Source organism: Botryllus schlosseri, chromosome 16 (assembly GCF_051294905.1).
Source record: "Botryllus schlosseri isolate E-star chromosome 16, Bs_hap1, whole genome shotgun sequence".
Taxonomy (NCBI): Eukaryota; Metazoa; Chordata; class Ascidiacea; order Stolidobranchia; family Styelidae; genus Botryllus; species Botryllus schlosseri.
In genome coordinates this window covers 3,859,785-3,886,598 of record NC_137251.1, presented here as the reverse complement: position 1 = coordinate 3,886,598, position 26,814 = coordinate 3,859,785, and the positions used below count along the sequence as shown (strand labels likewise).

The following is a 26,814-nucleotide window of genomic DNA, read 5'->3' as shown; positions in this document are numbered from 1 at the left end:
TATAAGACAACCGTAGCAACGAACGCTCACGGTAGGTAAGTGATGATATCATTGGACAGATGGACACGCCGATAAATATCGACCAGAGTTGGCCGATACCGACATTTCTTCGAAAGCAGTTGTCGCCAGGCTGATATTGGCCGCTCTCAAGTGATAATTACTACGGAAAAGCTACAGCAAAAAAATTTCTACCTCAAAATACTTAGAATGCCTGGTGCGAGTGTGCGTGTCCCGATATTGTCATTTCACATCAGCAAAATATAACATCTTGGTGAATTTAGTTTGTAAGAACCATTCGCCGGACCCCGGTTGGTATACAGCGGTGAAATGTAAGATAGCATTTCTGAATATTCTCAACATACTAGGATTTATTGAACTGAATCGGAACTTCCAACATCAGATTTTCATGAGCTAACCATCAGGGATGTAATGACTCGAGTCGCGATTTTCTGAATGACTTGACTCGAGTCATTTTCTCAAAATACGGAAATGACCCGAGTCGTTGCGCATGACTCCAACCAAGTCGTATGACTCGAGACTCAGACGGCCGAGACCGACATTTCACTGTAATTTCGAGGAATAGTAAGGTAACCACACTATTGGGATTCCGTCTATTAGTACTGGTACTTGAAAATGCGACCAGAAACTGTGCAAAAAGTGGGGAAAATTAGTATATTATAAATGCGAACCATTCGATATCACCAAACAGAGTTATAAAAAGAGGGTTTAACAAGACTTTAACTGAAAACTGAGCGGTCAACGCAATGACTTGGACTCGACCCTCCGCTCGTTGACTTGAAAATGATTCGACTTGAATCGAGTCAAAACTATAAAAGTGAGATTGACTTGTGACGTGGTTACAAGCCTGGTAACCAGCATACGCGAGTTCTAACAATGACAGACATACATTCGAAGCTCAAATTGAAATATGAATGTGCTGGATAAACCCAATCGCGCATCCTCATCTCAGTCCACGAGCGTCCAGCACAATGTGCGCATCAACGACTCGACGCTATTTTCAACCAGTCTTTATTAATAACAACAGCACCTTCAAAACTCGCAGCGGTCTTCCGTAAGTGACAGCAACGAGGATAGAAATTACTGTACATTCTAACACATCATTCGTTAGACCAGCTATAGTGTTCGTGAATGGCGAGGAAGTGCCAAAACAGAGTCTAATTACGCACTCTTCATCAGAGATAACGTTAGCGTACAGAACCGACGCAGAAGCCTACATAACACGCTCTCGGTATATGTCATGTACAAAAAGCCCATAATAATCTCCATCAGCTCTTAACAATGAGTAAAAATATTATCGACAGCAATGCGGTATACATAAATTGCGAATATTCCGACAAGCCATGTTGAAGTTTCCAGTCACCGACGCTTTCCGGCGTCGCAGTCTCGAGCAAATCTTCGCTTGCATAATTCATGGCCTCGAAATTTCTCGTCAGCCCTTCCGAGTCACTGCGAGAAAGGAAAATTTCTAATGATCTAATAACGAAAACTAATGGTCGCGCACGGTGTGTGGTAAATACGGCCTCGAGTCGAGATTTCGAGTATAACTTTGTGACAATGTTGTGTGTTGATCAAGACTTCACATTCACAGAAGTATCATTCCCGCTAGCATGCGTAGAATAACTACACAAGATTACAATATATACTTTGAAACTAACCCCGAGGGGCAAACCAGTCCAGTACCGTATGCAGCGCTGCATTTACTTTATCGGGCCCTCATATATATTTTCCTGCCATGTTCCCGGCGCATCGATAAGTATGTCAAAACCGAATTTCTTCAGCTACGCAACGGACACAAGTGGCAAACGAGCGGGTTGGCTATGTCGTCACAGGAATCGGCAATTTAAGATAACAGATGTACCACGTCACGTGGTACACAAAGAGACAGCGGGTCGTTGCAACTGAAAATAGCTACTTTAAAGCGCTCATCAAGCAGCAAATTGCGTAGCGACAAGAGTTCCGGCACATTACAGAGGTAACAATACACATGACGCAATCGCACGTCACCGCGCCGCCAATTTTGGTGAGTCGTATACGTTCAATGCAGCTGGGCTCGAGAAGTATGGTTGAAATAGTCCCACCATATTTAGCTTTGATGACTACACCATTAATGCCGGACCAGGTTTCCACCGCAAATGGTGAAAAAATAGGATATGGCATATGGTATTTGAAGGCTTCAGAATCCGACATATTCGGTGTATAACAGGAACTACTCAGTAAAGAGGGAATAGCATACCTGGAATCGGTGTGCGATATCCTCATTACGTCATCGTTCACCTCGACGGTACGCACGCTTCCGAAGAAATCCGTGATGAGAATGTTTTCCAGAGGCCTCGACAAGCGAGATGTCCAGGAACCAGGCGTCGAAATGCAGTCTCTTCTCGGACAAACCCCAAACTATGAATATGAAACGCAGCACGAATGACAGCGTCATTGATACAACGACGCATTTAACTAGAACTCAAGCTTTTTAAAATTCGATTAGAATTAGAATTATAGCTAGCTTTTTAAATTCGATCAGAATCGGAAGGACTGAATTCGCAAAATCTTGGAAATCGAATCAACTTTTTGAGGCTAGAAAGAAATACAGCTCATATAAAGTCAGTATATTTTTACATAACCATGAAAATAGCAAATGTATTGTACACTGTACGCTAGGGCGGTTCAAAAATAACATTTTTTCCTTAATCTTGCGGGCTACATGATTAAGTCGCCAGGTTACCTTAAAAAACGACGCACACCAAATTTGAATTCATTCCAACCAATATTCGCGGTTTACGTAGAGTTTGAAAATTTTGAATTTGCCCAGAAACGCAAAAAATTTTTTTTTTCAAATTTTTATGCTAACCCCATGAAATTGTTGGGCTGTCTTCAAAGACTATGCAAAACAAATTTGACTCAATTCTAAGCAGTAGAAGTGGAGTTATATCAGTTTTTCTTTGATAATTCTGGGATTATCCTTGATTGGTGGATAATCCAATAATTTTCATCGAAAAACTGGAATAACTCCGCTTCTACGGCTTGGAATTGAGTAAAATTTGTTTTGCATAGTCTTTGAAGACAGCCCAACAATTTCATGGGGTTAGCAGAAAAATTTGAAAAATACAATTTTTTGCGTTTCTGGGCAAATTCAAAATTTTCAAACTCTACGTAAACCGCGAATATTGGTTGGAATGAATTCAAATTTGGTGTGCGTCGTTTTTTAAGGCAACCTAACGATTTAATCACGTAGCCAGTAAGATTCGGGAAAAAAAGTTATTTTTGAACAGCCCTGAACACCAAGCTTGGATCGCCTCGCACTACGCAGTTCCCCTGTAGCAATTTCAGAAAACCAGAAATCAAACTAGAATGAAAATTCGAACACGGAAACATTTGATAAATTAGATTAGATTTACGTTACCGGCCTTTACAAAGAAACGCCGAGTTTTTCTTGACTCGACGAGAGATAATCCGCTTACCAGTTCCTTGACTTTCCTCTCACTGCTGGGAGCGATTCGTTCCAAGAAATCCAGCATGTGGTAGGTGAAGCGGTCTATGACGTATACTCCCAACGCTGGATCGATGTGATGCTGAAACGGGAGATGCGTGAGCTCGGTTGAGTTCATCGTTTGCAAATGCAGTCACACCGATGGCGACGGTGCCGGTGACGAAGTAGGATAGCGCACATATGACAAGGCATTGTCGGTAGCTTTCTGTCTAGATCAGTGGTTATTGTCGCCAGCGCCTTCTTGGGGGCGATTCGAATTTCGAAGGGGGCGGCGACACTCAGAGGGCGATATGGGGCGGTGAGGAAAATGACGTAGCATTATGGACAGTGTACTTCTCATGGGAATACAGAGTTCCACAGTGTAAAACTGTAGTTCTATACTTCTATATACCTAGGAGATCCCGTTGCAAAATTTCTTTTTGACAAAATTCATCAACTATCCCAATTTCTCGCGAAATATGCCGACGGGTATACACATGCAACCATTTTTCAAATGCAGTGGTTACTATATCAATGCAAAATGTATCTCTTATGCTGCATGTGAGTACTTTAATATTGCTAAGTCTTCCTTAACACAGTTCCATCACACTTGATGAGGGTTTTCCCGACAAAACGTTTCGAACCAGGTATTGTATCTTGCAGCACACTACGCGTCGACATCTGGAAACGTAGCTCTATTCCACTTTTGAGAGTGAAAATCATTTCTACAACAGGCATGCTTTGAGGCTTTCTCGCCAAAATGATCAACTAAATATCTTTGTATTCGAGAGCTACAAAAGAAATTGTCAGTAATTTCCTCTCGTACCAGTACCATAAGGAATGATTGTAATTAGCATTATGGCCCACAACCTCACAAGTACGTTAATATGGGTTACTTTGCTTTGAGTAAATGGACGTTCAAGTTACGAGTTAGGTACAGTATTCCCGCTATATTACCACACTAAATTCAAATACCACATTTTCAATTGATTTACCAGTCACACAAAGCAATAAAACAAAACCCAATGCAACTTCTACGTATCGCCAATCTCATTGGCGGAATCGAGATGTGTACATTGACCTCGTAACCAATGCATTGGCCCGTACCCAACAGTTGTTATAACAACTTGATTTGTTCAGGGAAATAGTAGTTAGTTGAGTTGTTATCGGGTGCGATTAAAGCGCGCAATATTCCGAACAGTCAAGTTCAGAACCCAACAAGACCGACCAGATTACCACATCGTCTGTAGTACAACTCGTAAAATACATAGGGGGCGCCAGGCGATAAACCTTTTTAAAAGGGGGCGCTGTAAGAAAAACTAGCAATACCAATCTGGTTCAACAAAATCAAGGACACAATAAAACATTATGGAGCTGCCTAGTTGACACCATTAATGTCATCATATCATTAGTATGCCGAGCACAATCATTCAAGTAATAGGATCGAGTTATAATCGTAATGGGAGACGAGTCGTGAAATTCGAGTAATGAAATTTTAGTTTTGACACTTTCTTTCCACTAGGTAAGCCTTGAAACATCGACCGGTCGTACCACAGCACCAAAAACACGTATGAAATGCTCGGTATGTCAGTAGAAACATTTCTATGAAATAGGTAGTGATCAACCCGCGCCAATCATAGTCTGGTGATCAACCCGCAACCAAATTGGTATGGTTGAAAAAAATACCAAATTATCTTTATGTGGTGTATAACTGCCACGAAGCCCTGACTGGCGTTATTTTTCTATGGTAGCGTAAGAGGTACATATTTGAATCCTCCAACTGATCTACATCATATACTATCATGACGTCATGATAGGCGATACTCGACTAAGCTGGAAGCTTAATACTCAATTCGAAACCGAATCACTCATGTATTCGATTTCCACGGTCCAGATTTTTGCATGTCGTGTAAGAATGGGTCTGTGGGAGAGGATAATCACGCGATACTTTTTGCTATCGACGTGGCATTTGCTATAACACCATGAAGACTTCTTAAGTCTGTCCTCTCAGCAGAGAATCTTAGCGGCTTGAATCCGCGTCGCATGTTGGCGCGCGGATTCGAATTAATTATCCCCGCCCTTTTAATGTAGAAGCTCTCAAGAGACCCGAGCGGACTTCGATCGATTTTAGAACACCCGTCAGCCGCAATCGCTCAAGTAGATCACCATCAAAAATAGAACAACCGAGTACGTATAATCTCCAACCAGAGACATTCCAAATCACAAAAGAGCCCTTAATTACACCGGAACACAATGCCGAGTCGCCTGGTCCACGTACCGATTCCGCGAAGCACGCCAAATCCCGAACGCCACTAATTTACAACAGGATGAGGGAGATCGGCGAACATTCCTGGGCGGGATGTACCGCGTGACACCAGGCGGGCTCGCGCACCGCCCGCGCACAGTCATCGGATCGAATTGCGAAAAAACATGTGACGCAAAGGTTATTTCCATAACTCTTGCGCAAGCGCAATTATTACACTCGGGCATCCGATAAAGTAGGACGCGGTATAAGGTTATTTCTCACGTATGACTAAACGAGAGAGAACGCGATTTCAAACGGTGGCAAACCAACTGGAATGCTAATGTATTGTCCCGGTATACTTTCACGGTGATAACAAAAGAACGATTAGATTTCCCATCAAGGTAAGTCACGCGCAATATTTTACAAACAAAATCAATTCTGGAAACCAGAAAACATAATCAGCCGGTTTTACTAAATTCATACGCTCAAGACACAGAATGTACGGTGTGGTGAATAATGTAATGAACAGAACAGATAGGAGGATGTTGAAACGAACAAGTATGTTCTCTCAATCTCACATCCATCTCGGTTTAATTTCAGACATATCAGTGTGCGATCTTGATCATTCGGCTTCATTTCTTTGTGACGCTTTCCTTATATTCGCACTTCGCCGGTTTTACTCCGGCTTTTTATAAAGACGCAGTAAGAACAGCGACGCACTTGACGTGTAATGATCTGTCCTAAACCGTTGCGTCACGTTTTTGAAGTTTTTGAACTTTCGATGTTGTTTAAACCTCGTACTGACATACCAGCCTCTTCCTTTCCATTTGAATGCTCATTTCCATGTGTTTTTATTTACCGCGCTATCGTCTATTTGACGTATTCTTATTTTTATTACCGCCTATATGCAAAGGCGGTTTCATTGATTCACTTACCAAGTCGTTCCGACTCCCCGCAAGTTTTTACGGTAAACATTAGCGTAGATTTTAACATACGTCGAATTCGGATATTACAGTTTCTGCAGTGTAAGCTTTATATACCGTCCTTCGTGGAACGTAACACTCAAGTCATTATTGTTTACTACTTCGCCTTACAAGGCTATCCGCACCTTCGTTGTCCAGATTCATACGCACATCATGCACTCATATGGTATGCATATGCACAGATCGTGTGTATGTAAATCGTGAATCGGTGTATATGCCGCAAGAACATCGAGCACACAAAACATACTACCTTCTATCTTAGTTATTCTTGGGGATGTCGAGTGCGAGGAGTTTACAACACAACATTGCGTTCGAAACGAACACACCTTCTGTACCGTACGACCATATCGATGATATACGTGAAATATATCGGTCGATACAGTTCCGTGAAGCAAAACTTGGAAGTGCGTCAACGTGTGACTCTCGAAACTGCGCGCACCGAAAATTACCGACTAATCTCGTGGAATGCGATCGACAAAGTTTTGAATAATTACAATGCGGCGCTGCGGTTTCGAAAAGAAAGTGTATTTCGACATGTGTAATCTCCCGACAATCAAAACGGAATGAACTCGACATTTTTAAGTCGAGCAACAGTGCTATTATGTACAACCGCGAAATTAGTCCAAACTTGATTAGAATGATTACACATCGTACCGATACGTGCCTTTTCATTCATACAACCGTTCCGTTTCACACTATCTTCTCTGTTTATCGTTCAGCGTAAAGCCCATACATCATTTTAACACGCTTTTTTCAGCTGTAGGAGCAGGTGAGCGTCTATTAACACAAACACACTGAGTTTTGTCAAGCCAGCTCAATTCTTTCCTTTCCGTTCACACTTTCCTTACATCGCTAATTTTTGTGCAATTTTGAATAGAAGAGACTATGGAGGAACAGAACTTCAATATGCAATTGAGTAGTATAGTCATATTGAAATAAACCCGAATATCTTTTCTGGGTCCGTGGACATATGAGCAGTTGAGCACACGACATTATATCATGCGACAAATGAGCATGTGGGTTAAATTACGGGTTAGGGTAAGGCTTGGGGTTAGGATTAACTTCAGGGTTATGTTTCGGGTTAGGTTTAGTTTAGGGGTTATCAACTCGCATGCTGAAGTGACGGATGCTAAATTGTCCCATGATAAGCTGCCGTTTTCCATTGTGTCGCAGTGGTAATCGTCAGCAATTAGTAGATTGAAAAGAACATTCGTATATCAACAATCGTATCACAAACACGATTCTGATCTTGTCAATGCATCGGAATCTTTTCTGTTTTGATGCGATGATGCTGTTGCTTAAAATACAGTTGATGAAGAGGCTCGTGGAGGTACACGACTTCCGTATACAATTAAATAATATATTCATATTGAAGTAATCCCGGACATGTTCGGGCGACGCTAGTCAGGGGTAATCGTCAGCAACTAGCACTGGACGGCTGTCAGACGAAAATACACGGGTTTACCAATATGTGTATATTATTCAATAGCACACTTGATGAATACGTGTGAGTTGGTCTCTGACGCCAAACATTCCACGATGACATATATGAAGCACATCACTAGACCCACATCGTTGTGCACTCCCGCCAGCGAACGTTGAACTACCAGACAGTAACATTCGGAAGTTGTCCCGGAAGTTCGGGGCGATAATCGCGCAACAAGAACCGCCGCCGTCTGCCGGATACCCCGCGCTAAGTCAACACGCGCAGTTACTCACAGATAGCGAGTCTTCCCCGATCTGGCTGCTCCCTATCGCCAGCACGTTAGGCGAATACACGCGCCTGTACATGGAAACCGCCTGGCACGTATCGACGATGTAGAACAGTTCGTTGTACCTGAAAAATAACGGAAAGATGTCAATTACGCGCCGCGCGCGAGCTACCGACCGGGCGATTATCGGATTAAAACGTCGTATAGGATATTGCAAGGAGGTCGGCCGCAATCCGGGAGTTCGTGGTATTTCACCTCTGCTTTTGCCACATCTGCTCGAACGCGTCCGCAAGTTCCACGTCCGATATCTCCTCGGCGTCTTGAAATTTCAAGAATCCCTCACCGCCGTGACCTGCAGCCAAACGCGCAAATCGCAGATGATAATTTGCATATACCAATATACTCGCGGTATAGGCCCACTTGGAACATACACTATACAATGTGGGCGGTTTCGGTTCAATTTCGCAAAACGGGCGGTTTGGGCGAGTTAACAAAGAAGCAACGCGGATACGCTCGGAAACCTTAATCCAATGTGATTGTGACTTCAATCACATTGGTGATTAAGGTGTTGCGAGTGCACGGCATGTAAACACTAGACATCGAGGGCGTGGCTACCTCAGCATTCAGCAAGGAAGTCCCGTACTTGTCTACGGGTGTACTGGTACATAGTGTACACAGTTCGGAGAAGGCCTGCCGTACTATGTGTGGAAGTACCACCGCGCTGTGTTCACCCGTCACCAACACTGCGTACATTTCCAAAGCTTGACGCTCTCACGAGCAGAATTGGTGACCAAGGTGCCGCAGCGCGCAGTATTAACCGGCTAGGAATTTGCCGAGATATGTCAGGAACGCGGCGTTAGCAGTTGTAAAAACAGATAGAACTCGTGACCCTATCTAACCTGTCATGTAAATAAGCACATTGCTGCGGTCATCCGTGCTGAGCCGTTTCGATCGCGGAGTGTCGGGCGGCAGCCTTCCCGTTAAAACCCGAATGAAGTTTTCGACCGTTACCTGAACGGCAGAGTTTGGCGTTCGACAAAAATCCAATCGGGAATTTAGTTGCGCGCAAGCTATCGGATGCAGAAATTACCTCATATCCTCGGTAATCCACCTCAATCGCAGGTCCGTATAAGTCAATAGCTTCATTTTGATTATTGTACACGCGAGCTGAAATAAATTGGAACGCACCATAAAGGACAAGCAATCGATGTTATTTATTAAGACGTCGTACATTATTGACATAACGCAATGCGTTAGGCCTATACTTCCTAAGTCACGGATTAGATAACGGCCATTCAAATTCCTTCCTAAAACGGATGCCATTATTGCTGATGGTGGATTATATCTACAAATAAGAGAAAGTGCTTAATCATGGCGAGACATCGACTTTTCGAAACATTTTACGCTCGCGAGGTTAATAATTCTGGCGAGTCGAAACTCAGATCTCACCGGCACCCGGACATATCGAACTGCACTTTATATCCGGACGCAGCAACGCTTCCGACGTACCGACAGCTTTCAAAAAGTAAAGCCAGAGGGACTTGCCACAATATTATATATAGATGGCGATGATTCATCCAGCTCATAACGACGAGGAACAGTCCCATATAACAGATAAGAGGCTAGTTTTCGTACAAGCTCAAGGTACGAATCAACAGCCGTCACCGCTCGAGGATTCAAAACCCACTTATTTTTCAGTAACAGTAAGCCGACAGTTGTGACCTCATTCTAAACTCTCGCTTCGAAACCGATATGTTCACCGCGGGGGAATCTATCGATGAACCGGGCGCTGACAGTAATTGATCACAAACCACGCACACGGCTACATAATATTCATTAAGCATAAGTTTATATACACATCTGACTTGAGCTAAAATATAAAATCTACTGACCTGTTAGGTTTCCTGTCTCATCACATCTTGAGGTAATTCACTTTCTAGACGCCCGAAGGTGACTAACAGAGACTTAATCATTACCGAGAAATGATTTCATCCAAACTAACTGAGTGTTTCCCACAAAATCAACGTCTATCCGACCGTCCGCCATTCCTACATGAGCAGCGCGCACGCATCATCAGGCCGAGAGTGACCTTTGGTATGGTAGCCTAATTCTAACATAACAAAGGTAAAGGCGTTGGTATCTTCACAACAGCCAAGACGTAATGGAATGACCAAAAATGTGTTTGCGAGTAACGTCAAAGTATTCTTTTCTCTCTCTTACTATGAGGCATCTGACCAAGGATTACAGTTAAAAAAAATAGTCCGTAGAGCGAGGTATCGCTGTAGTTTCGGTTCATTCATCAATAAGCAATATAAGCATATTAGAGAGGAAAAGGATAGGCTATAGTTCGTGCGACGCTACGTCACCGTGAAAAGATGTGTCACTTTAAGTGGTCTGTCGACGGAACACATGCCGCCGACGCGGTCAGGTTGTGGACCATTCTCGACGAGATGATTTAACATAAGGCTGCCGTGATTCACCAGTTCCCCACGAAAATACAGGAATATTTAATGAGGAAAAGGCACAAATAGACATGATATTTCCTTCACGAATGGTAATTCCCAATCAATCTTTCTATGGAATTTAAGTGCGGAAAAGCAATCATTTCGGCCACCGTATGCTAGTATTATAACTCAAATCGGTCTCGCAGTCGCATCATCGCCGGTGAATGTTGAATACACAAAAGCATCATTCGAAATAACCATAAGGTAAGATAACCGTAACCACGAAGACTTTCTCAACTGCGCCACAGCGTACAATATCACTAGATTGTCGATTTCGCCCGTGAATGTTTAATACACAAAAGCACCATTCAAAACAGCGAACGATACAACATTCACGATGACCTTTTCAACTTCGCCACAGCGTACAATATAGCTTTCTATCCCAAACAGTCGATGGGCGTCAAGCGGGTTCAATACCTGAACTTCCCTTCCGTAAATACGAGAGTCGTTGGATCTCCAAATCTGCGTCGCCAACATGCCTATTGCCTGCAGAACATCCACCTTTCCGGATAGACGCTCTAGTTGCATCTGCTGCGCGATGGCAGGTATTTTGTCAACGCTCTCTGTACACCTGCAATGTTATGTCTTCAAGACAATCGCTTCAGGGCCTTCTCCAGTATGACGCAACAACTGCTCAGTGCTCGAGTCGCAAAATCTCAACCATAACAGATCGACAAGTGGCGGTGATGATCCAAGATTCAAAGTCGACGGCTGCAACTGTTGTATTTTGGCAGCTTTGCGGCGTTGTATTAATTAAAAAAGCGTCATACTTACACGAGGATATGCATATATAGAGAACAGAAGCCCGCGAAAAAAACTTCGTTATTAAAACACATATTTTGTATACCGCTTCGAGCTTGATTACGATTGCATCAGCTAGCATATAAATGTCTCGTTGAAATGACATCACTCCAAGAAATAAGTCGATATCTTGACATTTCCCGCTGATAACGAGGTAATACAGTAGCGCTAAGAAAGAAGAAGTGTCGACAAAAGTGATTCATATTTCGTTTATATCTCACGACTACTGTACTGTACAAACTTTTGAATATTATATGTGAAATGATGCTGATCAATTATTATTATTAGCGAAGTCACTGGCGCGACATCACATCGGAAGTTAGAAACGGTGGCGTATATTTATCTTGGAGGTACGGGTTTCTAATTTTAATCCGCTTACAATTTTCCACATGGCGGATGTGATGAAACCGTTCAGATAACGCGCAGTCGGGATACCAATGTCATGAGGGCAAGTTTTTCTTGCAGTTAAATTCGTGGAAAGTTGCATTTATTTATTTATTTTCGACAAAAGTTGCAAAAGACGGTATTTTGCTCGGTTGACTAAAAAAAAGTTCCACTTCCCAGATTGACTAAAAAAAGGTCAATTTTCCGGCTCAGCTCCCGAAATACCCGTAAAAGCGTTACTTCGGTGCTAATTTACGGTGTTTCAGTCGAATTTGGCCGTGTATTTCACCAAAATCGAAAATACTTTCATGGAAAATCGAAAAAGTTGCAAAATGTTGCAAAGAGTTGCATTAAAATAATGGACAAAAGTTGCACAATAAGATTCCTTCAAACAGCTTAAACCAGCATTCTACATATCTTACGAGTATTTAGGAAGCTGCCGGAAGCTGTAAAAAAAAGTTGCAAAAGTTGCAAAAACTTCCCCTAGTCATGATTGATAGTCACTGGCTAGAACTTTGGGGTGGGGGCTGGTAAAATCGAATTACAGTCAATTCGGATTGAATTCGATATCCACACTCGCTTTTTTATTCTTCCAACAACCGAAATTCGCAAGAACAGCATCCGTGTAAGTGGTGTCCTCTAAATGCCTATATAAGTGGGTCGTGCTGCAAGTCGGCAGCTACGGAATAAAAATGAAGAAAATTGGATGGTGTAAATGACCATAGTAGTCGACAAACACCATGAATACCAAACAAACATCATCAACAACAACAACCGAACATCAAATTCATACGAATTGGACAATGAAAAGAAAGACACCAGTGCTACGAAAAGATAAAGTAGACCTAAAAGTTCTTACTGTCCGTTTCCTCGATCGCAGATAAAAGTTGCACGTGATTCTGGTTTGATATGACCTTCGATTGAATGTCAAAAGTATTGGCCCGCCCATAGTTTCTCAAGAGAGGCAGACAGTAACGAGGTACTTCTACTGTCAGGTTACTTCCAAAACCGAACTGAACAGTTTTTACAGCATTTCTCAATTTTTTATAAAATTGTGGATATTGTAAAGTATTAAGTCGTATGAGTGAACTCGATTTAATATGCGGGCGAAATATCCCCTGCATCAGGTTGGCCGAATATCGATTAGAAAATTTGCACAGAATATATTAGTAATTTTGCTTGGCTTCGGAGATCAATTTTGTAATATTGAAAGTAGCGCATCCCCGATCAAACACTTTACGCAATTAAAATCGCGCATAGTAAAATGCCTGCATGAGAATATTTAAACACGTTTGATTCGACTCGAACAATCTGATTGGATATTCGACAGACCTGGTCTACTTCGAAATATATGATGCGAATAGCACGGAGCAGGCTATGATGATCCGAACGTATTTAGAGGTATATTGCTGAGCTGGCTGAAACGAGCATAATAGGTAGTGCTATAGCTGGCGACCCGAGCGCTCGTATTAAAAAATTATGGTATTGTTTGAAAGCTACTGTCGCACTGATTCCGAAAATACAAATGAAAAATCGTGTCATGACAGTAGAACCTCCCTGAAATAGCCGTCAGTCTGAAAATCGGCATTGTTCTGAACAATCGAACGACTTGATTGGCGATTGTTAAGGTCATTGTGTTTCAGCAGTCGGATTGTTCGGAACAATCTGCTTTGATGGCTATTTCGGAGTGGTACCCTTGCTCTGACCAGATATTAATTTCCATTTTCGGAATCAGTGCGACGCTAGCTTTCGATCAAGACCATGCAGTTTGATTAAATTTGAGCGCCCGGGTCGCCAGCAAGTGCACTACCAATTGTGCTTCTTTTAGCCTTCTCAGCAGTATGTGATTCGGCGCATTCAAGTGTGACGACTTCAGTTGCGCATCTATCCGTAGGTAGAGCCAATCTCCAGTCATTCGTCAATTTCTGATGCATCGCCGTGAGGTCGGCGTGCGTTTTTTGACTCCTTCGAACAAGACAAGAATTTTATGATTAGGCCAAATACCCACGCGAAAAATTCGTTAGCACAGTACTTAGCTTCCCATATCTGCGACAAGTGTCTCCCCCAGGGAAAAATATAACACTAGTCGCAAGGAGACACAAATATCGGAAGAAAACGGCACTTGCGAAGGCTTACAAAAAGTCAAGTTCACGTAGTTCAAAGCTTGTATAGGTTCACACGTTTAAAGGTCGGATAGTTGCGTCAACGCTATAATCAACCAATTGGTGTTTTCTTTTTATAATCCTATACGACGCGTAGGCGTAGAGGAGATTACCTTTGCAGCAAGACCAATCGTCGACAGGGCGCAATGATCGCGAGCCCAGCAAGCTACATCAGCATTTTGTCGAATCGCGGCCAGCCTGTATCTGGATTTGAAAATCGTTGCGAACTTCGGATTTTAGCAGTCTTTTTCGGTTAAACTGGAGTTTTTCGGATTTGGGATTTCAAGACGGGAGTGGATGAATTCTGCTTCTGCCTGTCGCGAGGTCAAATTTTGGCCAACTCGACTGTTATAACATAAAATGATGGAATTTATTGTCGACTTTATTCGGTAAAAAATGATCTGTTTTACAACATGTTCACAACTTCACACGCTTTTCCGATCTACAACCGCCGCTCCGATAGGTGTGACGCTGAGATTTGAGAATTTTCACGAAATTCTATAGCCGAATTTCTAACGAGAAAAATCCAGGTTTATTGTTGCTGTTTACGGTGTTTTCGACTGCCGCAATGGTCATTTACACCGGGTCGATATTATTTGTTACGTTTCCGTAAAAACCGACTTGTAGCACGGCCCACTTACGGGATTTTGTAAGACACCGCCTAAGAGATGAGCCTAGATAAACCCCTACACATAGTAGTAATTCTGGACTCGGCCTCGGTTAGACTCGAACCCGCAACCCACTGGTGTTGCAGCTGTGGATCATTAAGCTATCTCGCCACTGCGAAAATACAGGTAATAGCATGAGCAATGAGCATCGACGACTATCTTTAAACCTACTGAAAATCCTCGAACCTCCCTGAAAATCTCGAAATCTTAACCCATTAGAATGCTATTTCAATGCGCTTACACGGCTGGGTGAGCGGGACTGTCAACTTTCAGGTCCCATAAGGTAGAAAGGAAGGTCATGTAGGCGGTATGCAGATGATGTGGAATATCATAACAAGACATGACAAGGAGTTTACGGATGAGGCTGGTCTGCCGTGGCCACCACTCTGGAGATGCCAGAAGATAAAGATAAATTATCAATCTTAACGTTGAAGGGTCTCTCGCCTTGATTTGTCCTCAATCAATTAAAAGTCTCGACAGTGCTGGCTAGATTGCGCTCGCTTTTACGATTTCGCCATACCAAGTGACGAAGCAAGGGATTGGCAAGTGGCCACGTATGTTGCGCTTCGGACGCAGAATGTATACAACACATATTGTTCTCAGGACTACACCCGACATTAGACACATTCACGGACATCCTCGCAGTTTCGTGTGATATAACAATAAAGAATGCCTTCGATCCGAAATATATCTCGGCGTTACTCTGATCTATTCGTTGTGTGCTGGTCCCAATCTTCTCTACCCGGCCCTCGGCCCGGTCTACGAAATGTGAAGCCACAGAGAGTCAAAACAGTCAAAATTGACAATTGATTGCTTCCAAATCTATATTTCACACGCAAAGGAAATCCATATGGTGCCTGAGCCTCTTTGGCCCGACTATATCACACGCTGAGATTCCATGTAATACAGGCCGTTTTCCCTGCCACTATCTCCACTTTATAGCCGAAGAATTCATCGCCATCTATAGACACAGCTCCACCGCTGCAAGACCGAAATTATGCCGAGATTTCGGCGCGGTCCCGTACAAAATTGGTACAGGCAGACGTTAACGGCTACGGTACCGGTATTCAAACCCCATTACCACCTGTATTTGATCTCCACTAGGCGAGTAAGACTATGCGAGTGTGATGTTAGATTATTCGAACCCAGTCAGAAAGTTACTAATCAATCCGGACTATAGCAAAAATATTCATCAAGTAGCCTGAGCAATATGCAACTTTCTCGATTGACAGATATTCAATTCACATACCGGGTCTAGGATTTCGTGCGTTACAAGCCATGTCGTCCGCAGTCATCAGTATTATGTGGCTGGAAATGAAGGGGACATAGTCAACATTCGATTTACCGTACGACTTATACCGCAGGAAATATTGTAAGAACCTGTCCGGTATTCCAAGCCGCTTCACGCTGCGGTAGACGGAGAGGGCGTTAGCAACGTGCCGATAATTGAACCAAAACCGCGATGTGCAGACCTAATAAAGTAAGAAGATTCAATTCGAACAACGCCAGGATGGGCTGTTGATGTTGTTATATGCAGAGGGGGTCAGCATCGAATAACTTATATTTGTAGTAATCTAAATACTACTGTCTTCAAGTCCACACACATATATACAGTATACACATGAACCACTTTGCCAAATGAGAAACACACAAATTACAGTAGGCTACCTGTAATGAGATTTTCTGTTCATTAGCCTCAAATTTTTGAATCGATGTTCGAAAGAGCTAATTCGACTTGATATGCCTTATTCGATTCGTAACACCCTTACAAAATCATCAAATTTGATTTCAAATCACTGTTTTTTATTACCCATTCCTAGTAGTAATAATTTACTCCTACTTATAATAATGTTTGCTGCTAGGTAGAGTGCGTGTCTTTAGTAAGCTGTTTTTTGCTTTGATACTATTACCACATTCAGTCATTGACGTGGTACTTTACAGTGATGGCTACTCAACAGCACACTTCTACTAACAGTTCAAAAGTGGTCCTATTTTTATAACATTTCCACTTCAACTTTCCCTCCTGGAATTACTTTCTTTCACATGCATCAAATATGTCAAGTAGAAAATAGTTTCAGGATAGATTTGCATCATTTAAATGATTTAAATTGTCATAAGTAATAGGCAGTATAGGTATGGTATCAAAGATGCGGCAAACAGTTTCCATAGCCCAAATTTTCATTGCACAGAAAAGCATTCTGCATAAAAATATTTTGACACCACAATGACAAAATACAATCAGTAGAGATAGGTCATAGTAAAATCTCATTCTTACCAGAATTGCCCAGTTATTTGTATGTCGGCTTGGTTCAAAGAAATCTTTAACCTAAAGATACAGCAAAGTTGTTAAAATCAACATAATATGAAATATAAAAGCAGTATGTTTTTGTCTACATCTTCAAGGTGTGTTAACGATGAAGATGAGAGGGAACCATTAGGCCATCGAGTCAGCAATTTGAAAACGCGGTCGTCACTGATCTCATACACACCAATATATGTCAGCTGCTAAGGCGGGCCTATCAATCACCTAGCTTGCCAGCCAGGTACGGCACCCTGGATAACTTCATTGTCTAGCATGTGAAAATGATAGTATCCCACTTACTTCTATCAATAATCGAAATATGCCACAGCAAATACAAATTTAAATAACTTCAAATTATAATCACACCCTCATGAAATTGTTCGGTTGTCTGCAAATACGATGCATACCACATTTGACTCAATTCCACTAAGTCAGTGGTTCCCAACCTTTTTCATCTCGTGCCTCCCTTGGCCGAAATTTTAGCCAAAATTCCCCCCTTAGGAGAAATCTGACAGATGATTAAAAAAGGTCATTTTTACCGCGCAAACACCTGTTGACTAAGAGAATAAGACGGGCGGTACCGAGTGTTTGTTTCTAGCAGGGCTGTAACAACACTTTGTAGACCTCCAAAAACCATGGCCCTGGTCCCAATCAAACAAATTATGGAAGGCTTTAATCAACAGACCCCCACACTTCTATTTGTGTTTTCGGCTTACCATGCACCAATCGCTAATATAACTGCAGTGAAAAATCAGTATGCGTCAATCTACTGGTCACGTGATTTTTTTCTCAAGTTTGCGTATGTATTGGCCAATAATATTGGTACTTTCATATATAGCAGGATTGACCAGACTCGAGTCGGATTCGTAGTCACCATTTTCTGATGAGTCGACTTGACTCGAGTCATTTTCTCAAAATAGGGAAACGACTCGACTCGACTAGAGACAATCTGTATATTGACTCGACTTGGACTCGAGTCATTGTGCATGACTCGAACCAAGCCATATGATTCGAGACTAGAAAACGACCAAGACCGACATTCCAACGTAATTTCGAAGAACAGTAAAGTGGCCTTCCTATTGGAATTTCGTCTATTGGTCCGGGTACTTGAAAATGCGACAAGAAACTGCTAAATGTGAGGAAAATTAGTATATTATAAATCAAAATCATTGAATATCACCAAACAGAATTATAAAAAGTGGGTTGGTTTAACAAGACTTCAACTGGAATGAGAGCAGTCAACACAATGACTTGATCTCGGATACGAGTCATAATACTATGACTCGGACTCGACCCTCTGCTCGGTGACTTGGACTCGGACTTGACTCAATGAGGAATTGAAAATGACTCGACTTGACTCGAGTCAAAACTATGAAAGTGAGATTGACTTGGGACTCGGAGCCTCGTGACTTGGTTACAGCCCTGATATATAACATACACGTGATAAGATTTCCTGCTAGAGCTCATTGAAATTTAGGACACCCATTCCGTTTCGGCAACATTGCCCCAAGTTTAACATGTCTTTTTTCGATCGGGTAGCTGTTCACCAAAAATAAAGCAAGGCTAGCGATCTCTTTGACTTGAATCGATGACGTTGTCACTGTCTGAAAATGTTGATTTGAAAATATAAAAATAAATACTTTCATTAGAGGCCTTGTTGTGATAAATTCGGCACGACATTTGCTCGCTTATATTATATTTGATTGAGAGGCCGTCGCTGGCCTATACAAAATTGTTTTGTGAACTGCTGCACATTTGAACTAGTTAAAAAAGGGGGAATTTGTATGTGAAAAAGAGATTTCAAGTAGCATTTGAACATACTTGCAGCAAAAAAACAGCTATAAGGAGCATACGTTTGGATATAACTGGTTGACTACATGTCAGTTCGAACATGAACAATTTGGGAAATCCGTTACAATTCTAAAGTGAAATTCCTCCCTAAAAATTGCAAAATTCCCCCAAAGGGGGGAATTCCTCCCCGGTTGGGAACCACTGCACTAAGTGGAAGCAAAGTTATTGGTATTAAAAATTTTGGATTTTAAATAATAGGCTATTTACGGTGGGTAGTTCTATAATAATTATATAACTAAAGAATTTGCCATCGTAAATATTATATTTTTCAAATCCAAAGTTTTGTGCTCCAATAGCTTCGCTTCTACTGGTTGGAGTTGAGTCAAAGTTGTTCCTAATTGTGTTTTACACAACTTAACACTTTCATGTGGTTGAAACTTTTCGGTATATTACGTATAATATTTTGCAACTCATGTAGCATAGCTAAGCACAAGTTGGAATTGAGCCGAGTTTGGTATGCAGCGCTTTTTAGCCAACCCAACAATTTTATCAAATAGCCAGTAAAGTTTGAACAATTCAGTTATTTTTGAACAACCCTGCGATACTGTTTACTCCAGCTGCTATTAATTACAAGTGGATTCATTTGACACTGACACCGCGGTTGCCAAATGGCAGGATAAAATTAACATAGCGCTTTCAATTTAGAGGGTGAATGTGAAACTTGTGTGCTAGCACGTGAACACTAATCAACAAGTTGCAGTGCGCAAAGTATATATTGCAGATATGTTTAGTCGCACTTGCCGTAACTTTCATTCATATTTTACTAAATACAGCAGGATCAACTTTATAAGTCAATAAAATGTACATTATACGCCGTGATTGATGTAAAGAAAAGTATATTAGGCTGCTAAAAAAGAAACCGAAAGATTTTGAGTTAAAATTTGGTTATTATTTTACAGGTCCAGTCCGTACGATCAGCAGGTCAAGATCCAGCCCAAGACCCAGACTCACTCGGGCTGTTTCAACCACTAGCCTACATGTCAGAATAGATTAGAACTGGATAGCTTATATGAAACCATATAACATAGACGAAGTCTGGACATTAGGTTTACAGTGATATATAAAGCTTTTTTCCTTGTTGCAGTAATTATTGATGTACCAGGGATCGCATCATTTTCCTGAAATGATTAGGGAAAACAAACCTGACCATCCCATGCCGAAATACTGTCGGAATACGACCCATTCATTAACAGGAATAATGATACAAGGAAGGCAAGACTTCGCATATTGTTGATCAGTTGATAATAGACACCAGTATTGATTACATATACTGATAATACATTGCCTACATTCTGAAAATAGAGTAATAAAACTTATTGACATTAAAGCAAGACTGTCGCGAGCTTAACTTTATTCATCGAAAGATTGAGTGAAAATATTCAAATATATACCATATGTCATTGTATGTATATTGTACAATGTATGGGTAAAATCCAGCCGTAATGGGATGGAAAATATGAGCCTGTTTTAATATATCATAGTAGTTGGGACAGCGTGACCAATTACACAGCAACAATCCGCTCCTGCAACGTAATGCCTTAAATATCATACCGCCACAAATTTGCTTTTGCACAACCCATCGCATCCGGATATCAACAAACATTTGATGACCATCATTCAGGCATGACATAAGATTATTCATGCTTGAGCAGCACTTACGACATTTTGTGCTGCCATTCCACACTTTTCCAGCCAAGTCACCAACTCACCATGTTCCGAGTCACAATCAATTTGACTCTTATAGTTTTGACTCAAGTCAAATTGAGTCATTTTCAATTCATCGTTTATAGAACTGACCAACAAAAACTGCCAAAGATATTTCAATGGTTGCTAAGTTTGGGCTGCTGAGTTTGAAAATGACATCTATTTCTCTGAATCGGCTCTATTTTTTAAGATATCGTTTTTCTAAATTAATTTTATTTTATCGTCATATGTAGAATACTTGGAATAACGCAGATTTAGAATCTTCTCGGCGATCTGTGCATCGGTCTGAGAAAGTACCCGACTCAAAGACAAGAACTGTCCTGGACCTGAAGCTTGAATAACATTTGACCGTACAAGAGAGAAGGAATTACTTTCGTATGTTAGCCGACAAGATGAACTTTTTTACTGCAAAGACATCGAAGGGCTTTCACTGAAAATGGAAGTTCTACAATATAGACCTCAAGAATGGCGCTTATAGTCAAAGTCATAGACAGTTCGAAAAGGAGTTTGAAATGCGTATTGGTACGTCAAAATTTGCCTATTTTTAGCACTTTTCGAACCAAAAATATGGAATATTAAAAAAATCGAGCCAATTAAAAAAAATTAAAAATACCATTGAAACTTTCTTGGCACCAAGAGTGTTGACCAGTGTAATAATCGTTGAGTTATATTTTCATCTGAACAATACACTCACACTGTACAATGCGATGAGACACAATGCGATGTAATGAACAGATAGGACGATGTCGAACGACGCACAGTTGCGGTCTTTTAGACCGACATCCTCCTCGGCCTAGAGTGCCCGATGTCACAGTTCTGTTCGATGTTGAAATTTTGAAGCCGTGGCCCTTTCTAGTGCTTTCCATTCCTTGTGAGTGATTTCTTTCGTCGGGTCTTTTTCTGGGCTTTTTTTGCCGTAAGAACGGCGACGACGGGGAAGAGAAGCTCATGTATACCTCCGACGGGAATCGAAGCGGAGTCGCCCGATTAGTAGGCGCTTATCGTCACCACTACGCAATGGGTCGAGTCCAAGTTAGGTCCAAGCTCAAGTTTGGTTCAACTCACTTATGTGAAACTCTTGGGTGACTTCTAAGGCCTCTGATTCAGAAAAATTTACCCATTTTCTCACTCTAAACATGTTTCAAACAGATATAGGACAGTTTCCGGGCGGCATGGGTTCGATTCCGCCTTGGAGTTTATTCTGAGCTCCTCTTCCCCCGCGACGCGGTTCCTACGGCGAAAAAAACAAAACATCGTAAAAGGAACTGAGAGATCGGGCACTACAGGCCGCGAGGTGGATGCCAGTTTAAAAGAGACCGCAACTGGTCCTTCGGCAACCTCCTATCCAATGATATATTATATCATTGCTCCTATCTGTTCATTACACCGCATTGCGTCTAATCGCATTGTACATTGTGTGTGTATTGTTCAGATGAAAATATAATCTGACGATTATGATTGTTATTATTCCTGAAAAAGGAGTCCAAATCCTACTCATCTATTTTGTACAATGTATCTTGCATTGAACGGCTGTCTATGATAGAACCGCTAATTATGGGATTGCAAGATTATAAGATCATGGTTATCTCTCTTATATTATAAATAAAATTATGCGTAACAGCAAAAAAGGATATTGGTGACACCTTATTGCAGAAGTTTTGCCAAGTTGCACAACTTCCTCAAGATGTCGCTCGCAGCTTAGTCCAATGTCCATTGTCCATCCCTACATGGCAAGACCACACCGTCGTTCATTCGATAAACAGCTTAGCCGAGTGTGCTATGACCAGACCTTTGTTCAGACGCGATTGCGTAAGACATGTCTCTTCACTCGTTCACTGGTGTTTAGACAGCCATTCTGTGGAATTAGTAAGCTGAATGCGCATTTTGTGAGTTTACTTATATGCATGCATCGATAATACTGATTCACCTTGAAGATCGGAATTGCCCTAATCTGGGCTTGGATAGTACCATAGTAGCCTACGTTTATTTTAGTCCCCTCAAGGATTTTATTTTATACCATCGTGGGGTTAGTGCAAAGCCCAAAGCTGATGTCTGCCAATGACTATTTGTTCAGTGTTCGTATCGTATAGGTGGATGCTCTAACGGAGTTCTCTCGGGCAATTTCCTGTTTAGTGACTCCTTAATTGCAAGAGAATTTGGTCACTGCGGATATACATAGTAATATAGAATACCAGATCCAAAGTTTTGTTCTCCAATAACTTTGCTTCTACTGGTTGGAATTGAGCCGAATTTGTTGTGCATCGTTTTTTCAGGCGACCCAACAATTCCATTGGCTAGCCAGTAAAATTTAAATGTATATTGATATATATTTCAATTGAATAAATCTCAAATTTTGGTTCCCAAATTGGAGGCAATTTTCTATTTAATGAGTCTAATTGATTATTCTATGCAACAATCCGATATGTCACTCAATTTGTTGCCAATAACAACCACTGTTTCCAGTCTGGCTAATGTAGTCTTCTCAAAACTGAATCACCAGATTTTGCTCATCATTTAACAATAATTTCGCATTATTTCAGATATGCACCAGCGTCACATGGAAAATAATTAGCCTGGTATAGAAAATTATAAAAATGACCTCGCGGTTGCACACCAGTAACAGTTCTGATGACTCGGACGGTGGAAATACAGATTCTTGCAAATCCGAAGATCAAAATGTCTTCGTGCATGCACCAATCGATAATCTAGGAGTGCCAGGACGCTGGCTGCGCCACAAACTTCTGGACGGGATATTGGTGGGATCGCCTGTGCTTACGACGATACAAAAGTACCGAACTCCAACACGTACCAGTGTTATGAAGATGATTAGTTTTCTAGGAACTGAAGACTTTTACACGGTGTTGTTTTTGCTCCTTTCGTGGGGACTTGATGCTAGACTTGGTCGGCTGTTCGGAATTTTGATGGGGATCGGATTTTATTTTGCTGGTGTCCTCAAAGCGAGTCTGCGCCTGCCGCGCCCCGAGTGGCCATATATCAAGCCTGAAGAAAAGGCTTACGATTGGGCTTTGCCCAGCCACCACTCGTTGCTGGGAACCATTTTGCCTTGGTATATATGGGTTTATATAACTGTCCATTTCAACTTCACCCCCACACAACTTCCGGTAATGTTTGTGTTGATTGCATTGTGGTCGTTCAGCGTGATGTTTAGCAGATTGTATCTGGGAGTGCATAGTCCTGCAGATATCGTGTCAGGTGGTATCATAGGAGTTATCGTTTTAAGCATGTGGGTTCAACTTGACGATATTGTCGACTCGTTTATCAGCGAGCAAAGTTTTGAAGCTGTATTGCAAACTGTGCTGCTAATGGTTGTATTGCTGTACCTGCATCCAAAGTGTGATCCTGGTAACCCTTCGTATACTGATAATTGCTGCCTGGCTGGTGTAGTTACCGGTCTAATTGCAGCTAGAAATCAACGGAGTCGATTGTTAGGCTTCCCCTCTTTGAAAGAGACCCTGCCTGCCGACACATCACTTACTGTGTTTGTGAGTCTGATCATCACGAGATTGTTTGTGGGCGCCGTTGTGATTTTCGTTGTGCGAACCATTATGAAAATGATCACCTTGCATCTCACCAAGATAGCTTTCAGGATGCTAGGCTTGCGTTATTACAACAGCTCCGCTTACATGGAAGCTGGCTTGACCATGTTCAAACATTACACCAAAAATTTTAAGCTCACACCCATCGAGATGAAGAAGGCCTCTGATAAGGAAGACATTGATGACTGCTCGTCTTCGGATGGTAGTTATTCAGCACCATTGATTGAGTGTAAATATTTTTATTCTGACGCTATCAAAATTTCAAACGACAAAGAAATTTGTTACACCACCGACAGCTGGGACCTAGTAGTGCCTACTAAATGCATTGTATATTTCTTGTTAACGTATTTCGCGTTGGAAATTGTACCGCAGTTATTCATATATTTAGGGATTTAGTACCGTATTTCAATTGTTTTGTAGACAATCCTAGTCTGGCTTTATTGTCAACGATTTTTAAAACAAATGTAGTTTTGAAATTTCTACAAAGTTTAATGAAAGCATGACATGTCAGCTGATTCTTCATGTACCAACTGTGATTCTAGAAGGGCTTCTTCACGATCGCCATCGTGGAACCATTGTCTTGACTATGCATGGTGATAGCTGTAAGATATGGCAGGTCCCCAACTGGATTGAACTAAAAATGAGTCGTTGTTCAGGCTGTTTAATGACACAGGCACCAGTGCACACATTTTTGTGATCAGATTTTATAATAAGCTTGAGCACTGAGAGACAGCCCCGCTGTTTCTGCATGGTGAATGCCGGACCTATCAAGTTTAACATGGCCCCAGTTTTTGTGCATGTAGTTCTGTTTGCATCAAATGTGGATGATTATGTTTTCACATGTTACATAAATGGTTTGACGGAGAATCTCGATTTGTTATTTGGGTATATTCACTACTTTTACTCTAGCATGCCAAGGTACATTTGTGCCAGTGGTTGACCGCCATAGCCGATCTTTTGTAGTGTCAATAACTGATAGCTGGCATGCCAATACTGCTTACGGCAGAGGTCTCAAACTCAAATGTGCTCGCGGGCCAATTTCCTACTTTTGATGGCGCAGAGGGCCGCAGCAACAATAATATGGAAATTGAGTGTATTTTTAAGTAGGGTTTATTTGAAGGGACCTTGCAGATTGACATTCCACACGCAACGGGAAAATGTGATATACTATTGTGAATTCACGCCTGGCAAGAAAAAAATCACATTATAAAATATTTGAATAATATTGTTGCTGTAATTAGTTGTAGACACCATGCGAGAAAACAAATGCATCAGGACATCGTAAAAGCTGTCGAGTTATAATTTTGTAGCTAGCGGTCATTTGACGTGCAACAATTAGACGGTAGGTATAATTTAAGAATTTTACAAAGATTGAACTGATATCAGAGCATTGGATCAGTACAGCCTAATCCGGATTTCGGGCATAGCCCTACTTAACTATAGGCTGTATTGATCATGTCATAACCAAAGTCAAATAAAATCAGCGTTAGATTTACCTTCGAATATTGGAACAGATCAATAACAACTTGGACGTAATGAATGCTGTGCCATAGCAATAGAAATGTACAATCGTCGAAGAACCCATTGGTGTTACTTGATACAGCTGTGACGCGTAGGCTACGACTACTTCAATACTCGCCACATTTAATTGGCGATCATAACATATATAAAGGTACCAAAGATGACACAGGATGTAACCAACTATATACATCAAATGGGCAACATAATGCCAATGGCGGTTGCCATACCGACCGGCTTGGATATCTAAATAAGCTACGCAACGCAAGCTACGACCTTTTGATATTTTACTATTTCTCATACCAGTTTAATAGTTCGTTGCGTCCGTGGTTGTACCAAGTCACGGCATTCAAAGTCACAAAAGTCCTCTGATTGTAACGTCTGACGCGACGAGTACGAGTAATTCTACAGAAGGTCGCGCCCAAATCACAATTTTCAGTCACGAATCATCAACGGGTCATGTTTTACCATCATAAACAAGTAATGTCCCGTAATAGTTGATCCTCCACTGCGTGGTAACTTTTGGAAGTGAAGTAATAGTGAAGTTTGATGAGTAGTTTCAGGCTTCTGGAGTAGTTTTAGAGCGAATTTCAAGTTCTCAAATTAAAGAAGAAAATTGGTAGTTAAATATTGTCGAATACTTCGAAATCCAAAATGCCGTCGCGGGCCGCACAAAATGGTCTCGCGGGCCGCGTGTTTGAGACCTCTGGCTTACGGGATTGGATGCTAAGAAGTTATACGGAAGCCGAGTATAGTAATATTTGAAATAGAAATTGCAGCAACCAGCAACAAAGGATGTGTAAAATTGAATCACAGCGGAATTGAACTTCAATAATCAAGTCACTTCTCTTGTAACTCTTACCACATGACTAGTCAATCGAGCCAAGATAATATACAGTCGGCGTTATTGACCTAACCATGATTACAGATCAAAGTTCA

General features: G+C 41.5%; 2 protein-coding genes across 2 annotated transcripts; one reads left to right on the top strand and one right to left on the bottom strand.

Annotated features, from left to right (window-relative positions):
* Nucleotides 1-1,013: 1,013 nt before the first annotated feature.
* LOC145458265 (GPI-anchor transamidase-like) lies at nt 1,014-20,419 on the bottom strand. The gene is made up of 11 exons (XM_080336590.1): nt 20,239-20,419; nt 17,219-17,269; nt 16,324-16,415; nt 16,193-16,251; nt 9,515-9,591; nt 9,324-9,435; nt 8,680-8,776; nt 8,432-8,549; nt 3,477-3,587; nt 2,255-2,415; nt 1,014-1,467 (listed from the first exon to the last, which is right to left on the bottom strand). The coding sequence occupies exons 1-11, from the start codon at nt 20,320-20,322 to the stop codon at nt 1,287-1,289; spliced, it is 1,143 nt and encodes a 380-aa protein (XP_080192716.1). The 5' UTR covers nt 20,323-20,419; the 3' UTR covers nt 1,014-1,286.
* Nucleotides 20,420-23,304: 2,885 nt separating this feature from the next.
* LOC145459430 (uncharacterized) lies at nt 23,305-25,224 on the top strand. Its single transcript, XM_080338067.1, has one exon. The coding sequence runs from the start codon at nt 23,395-23,397 to the stop codon at nt 24,751-24,753; it is 1,359 nt and encodes a 452-aa protein (XP_080194193.1). The 5' UTR covers nt 23,305-23,394; the 3' UTR covers nt 24,754-25,224.
* Nucleotides 25,225-26,814: the final 1,590 nt, after the last annotated feature.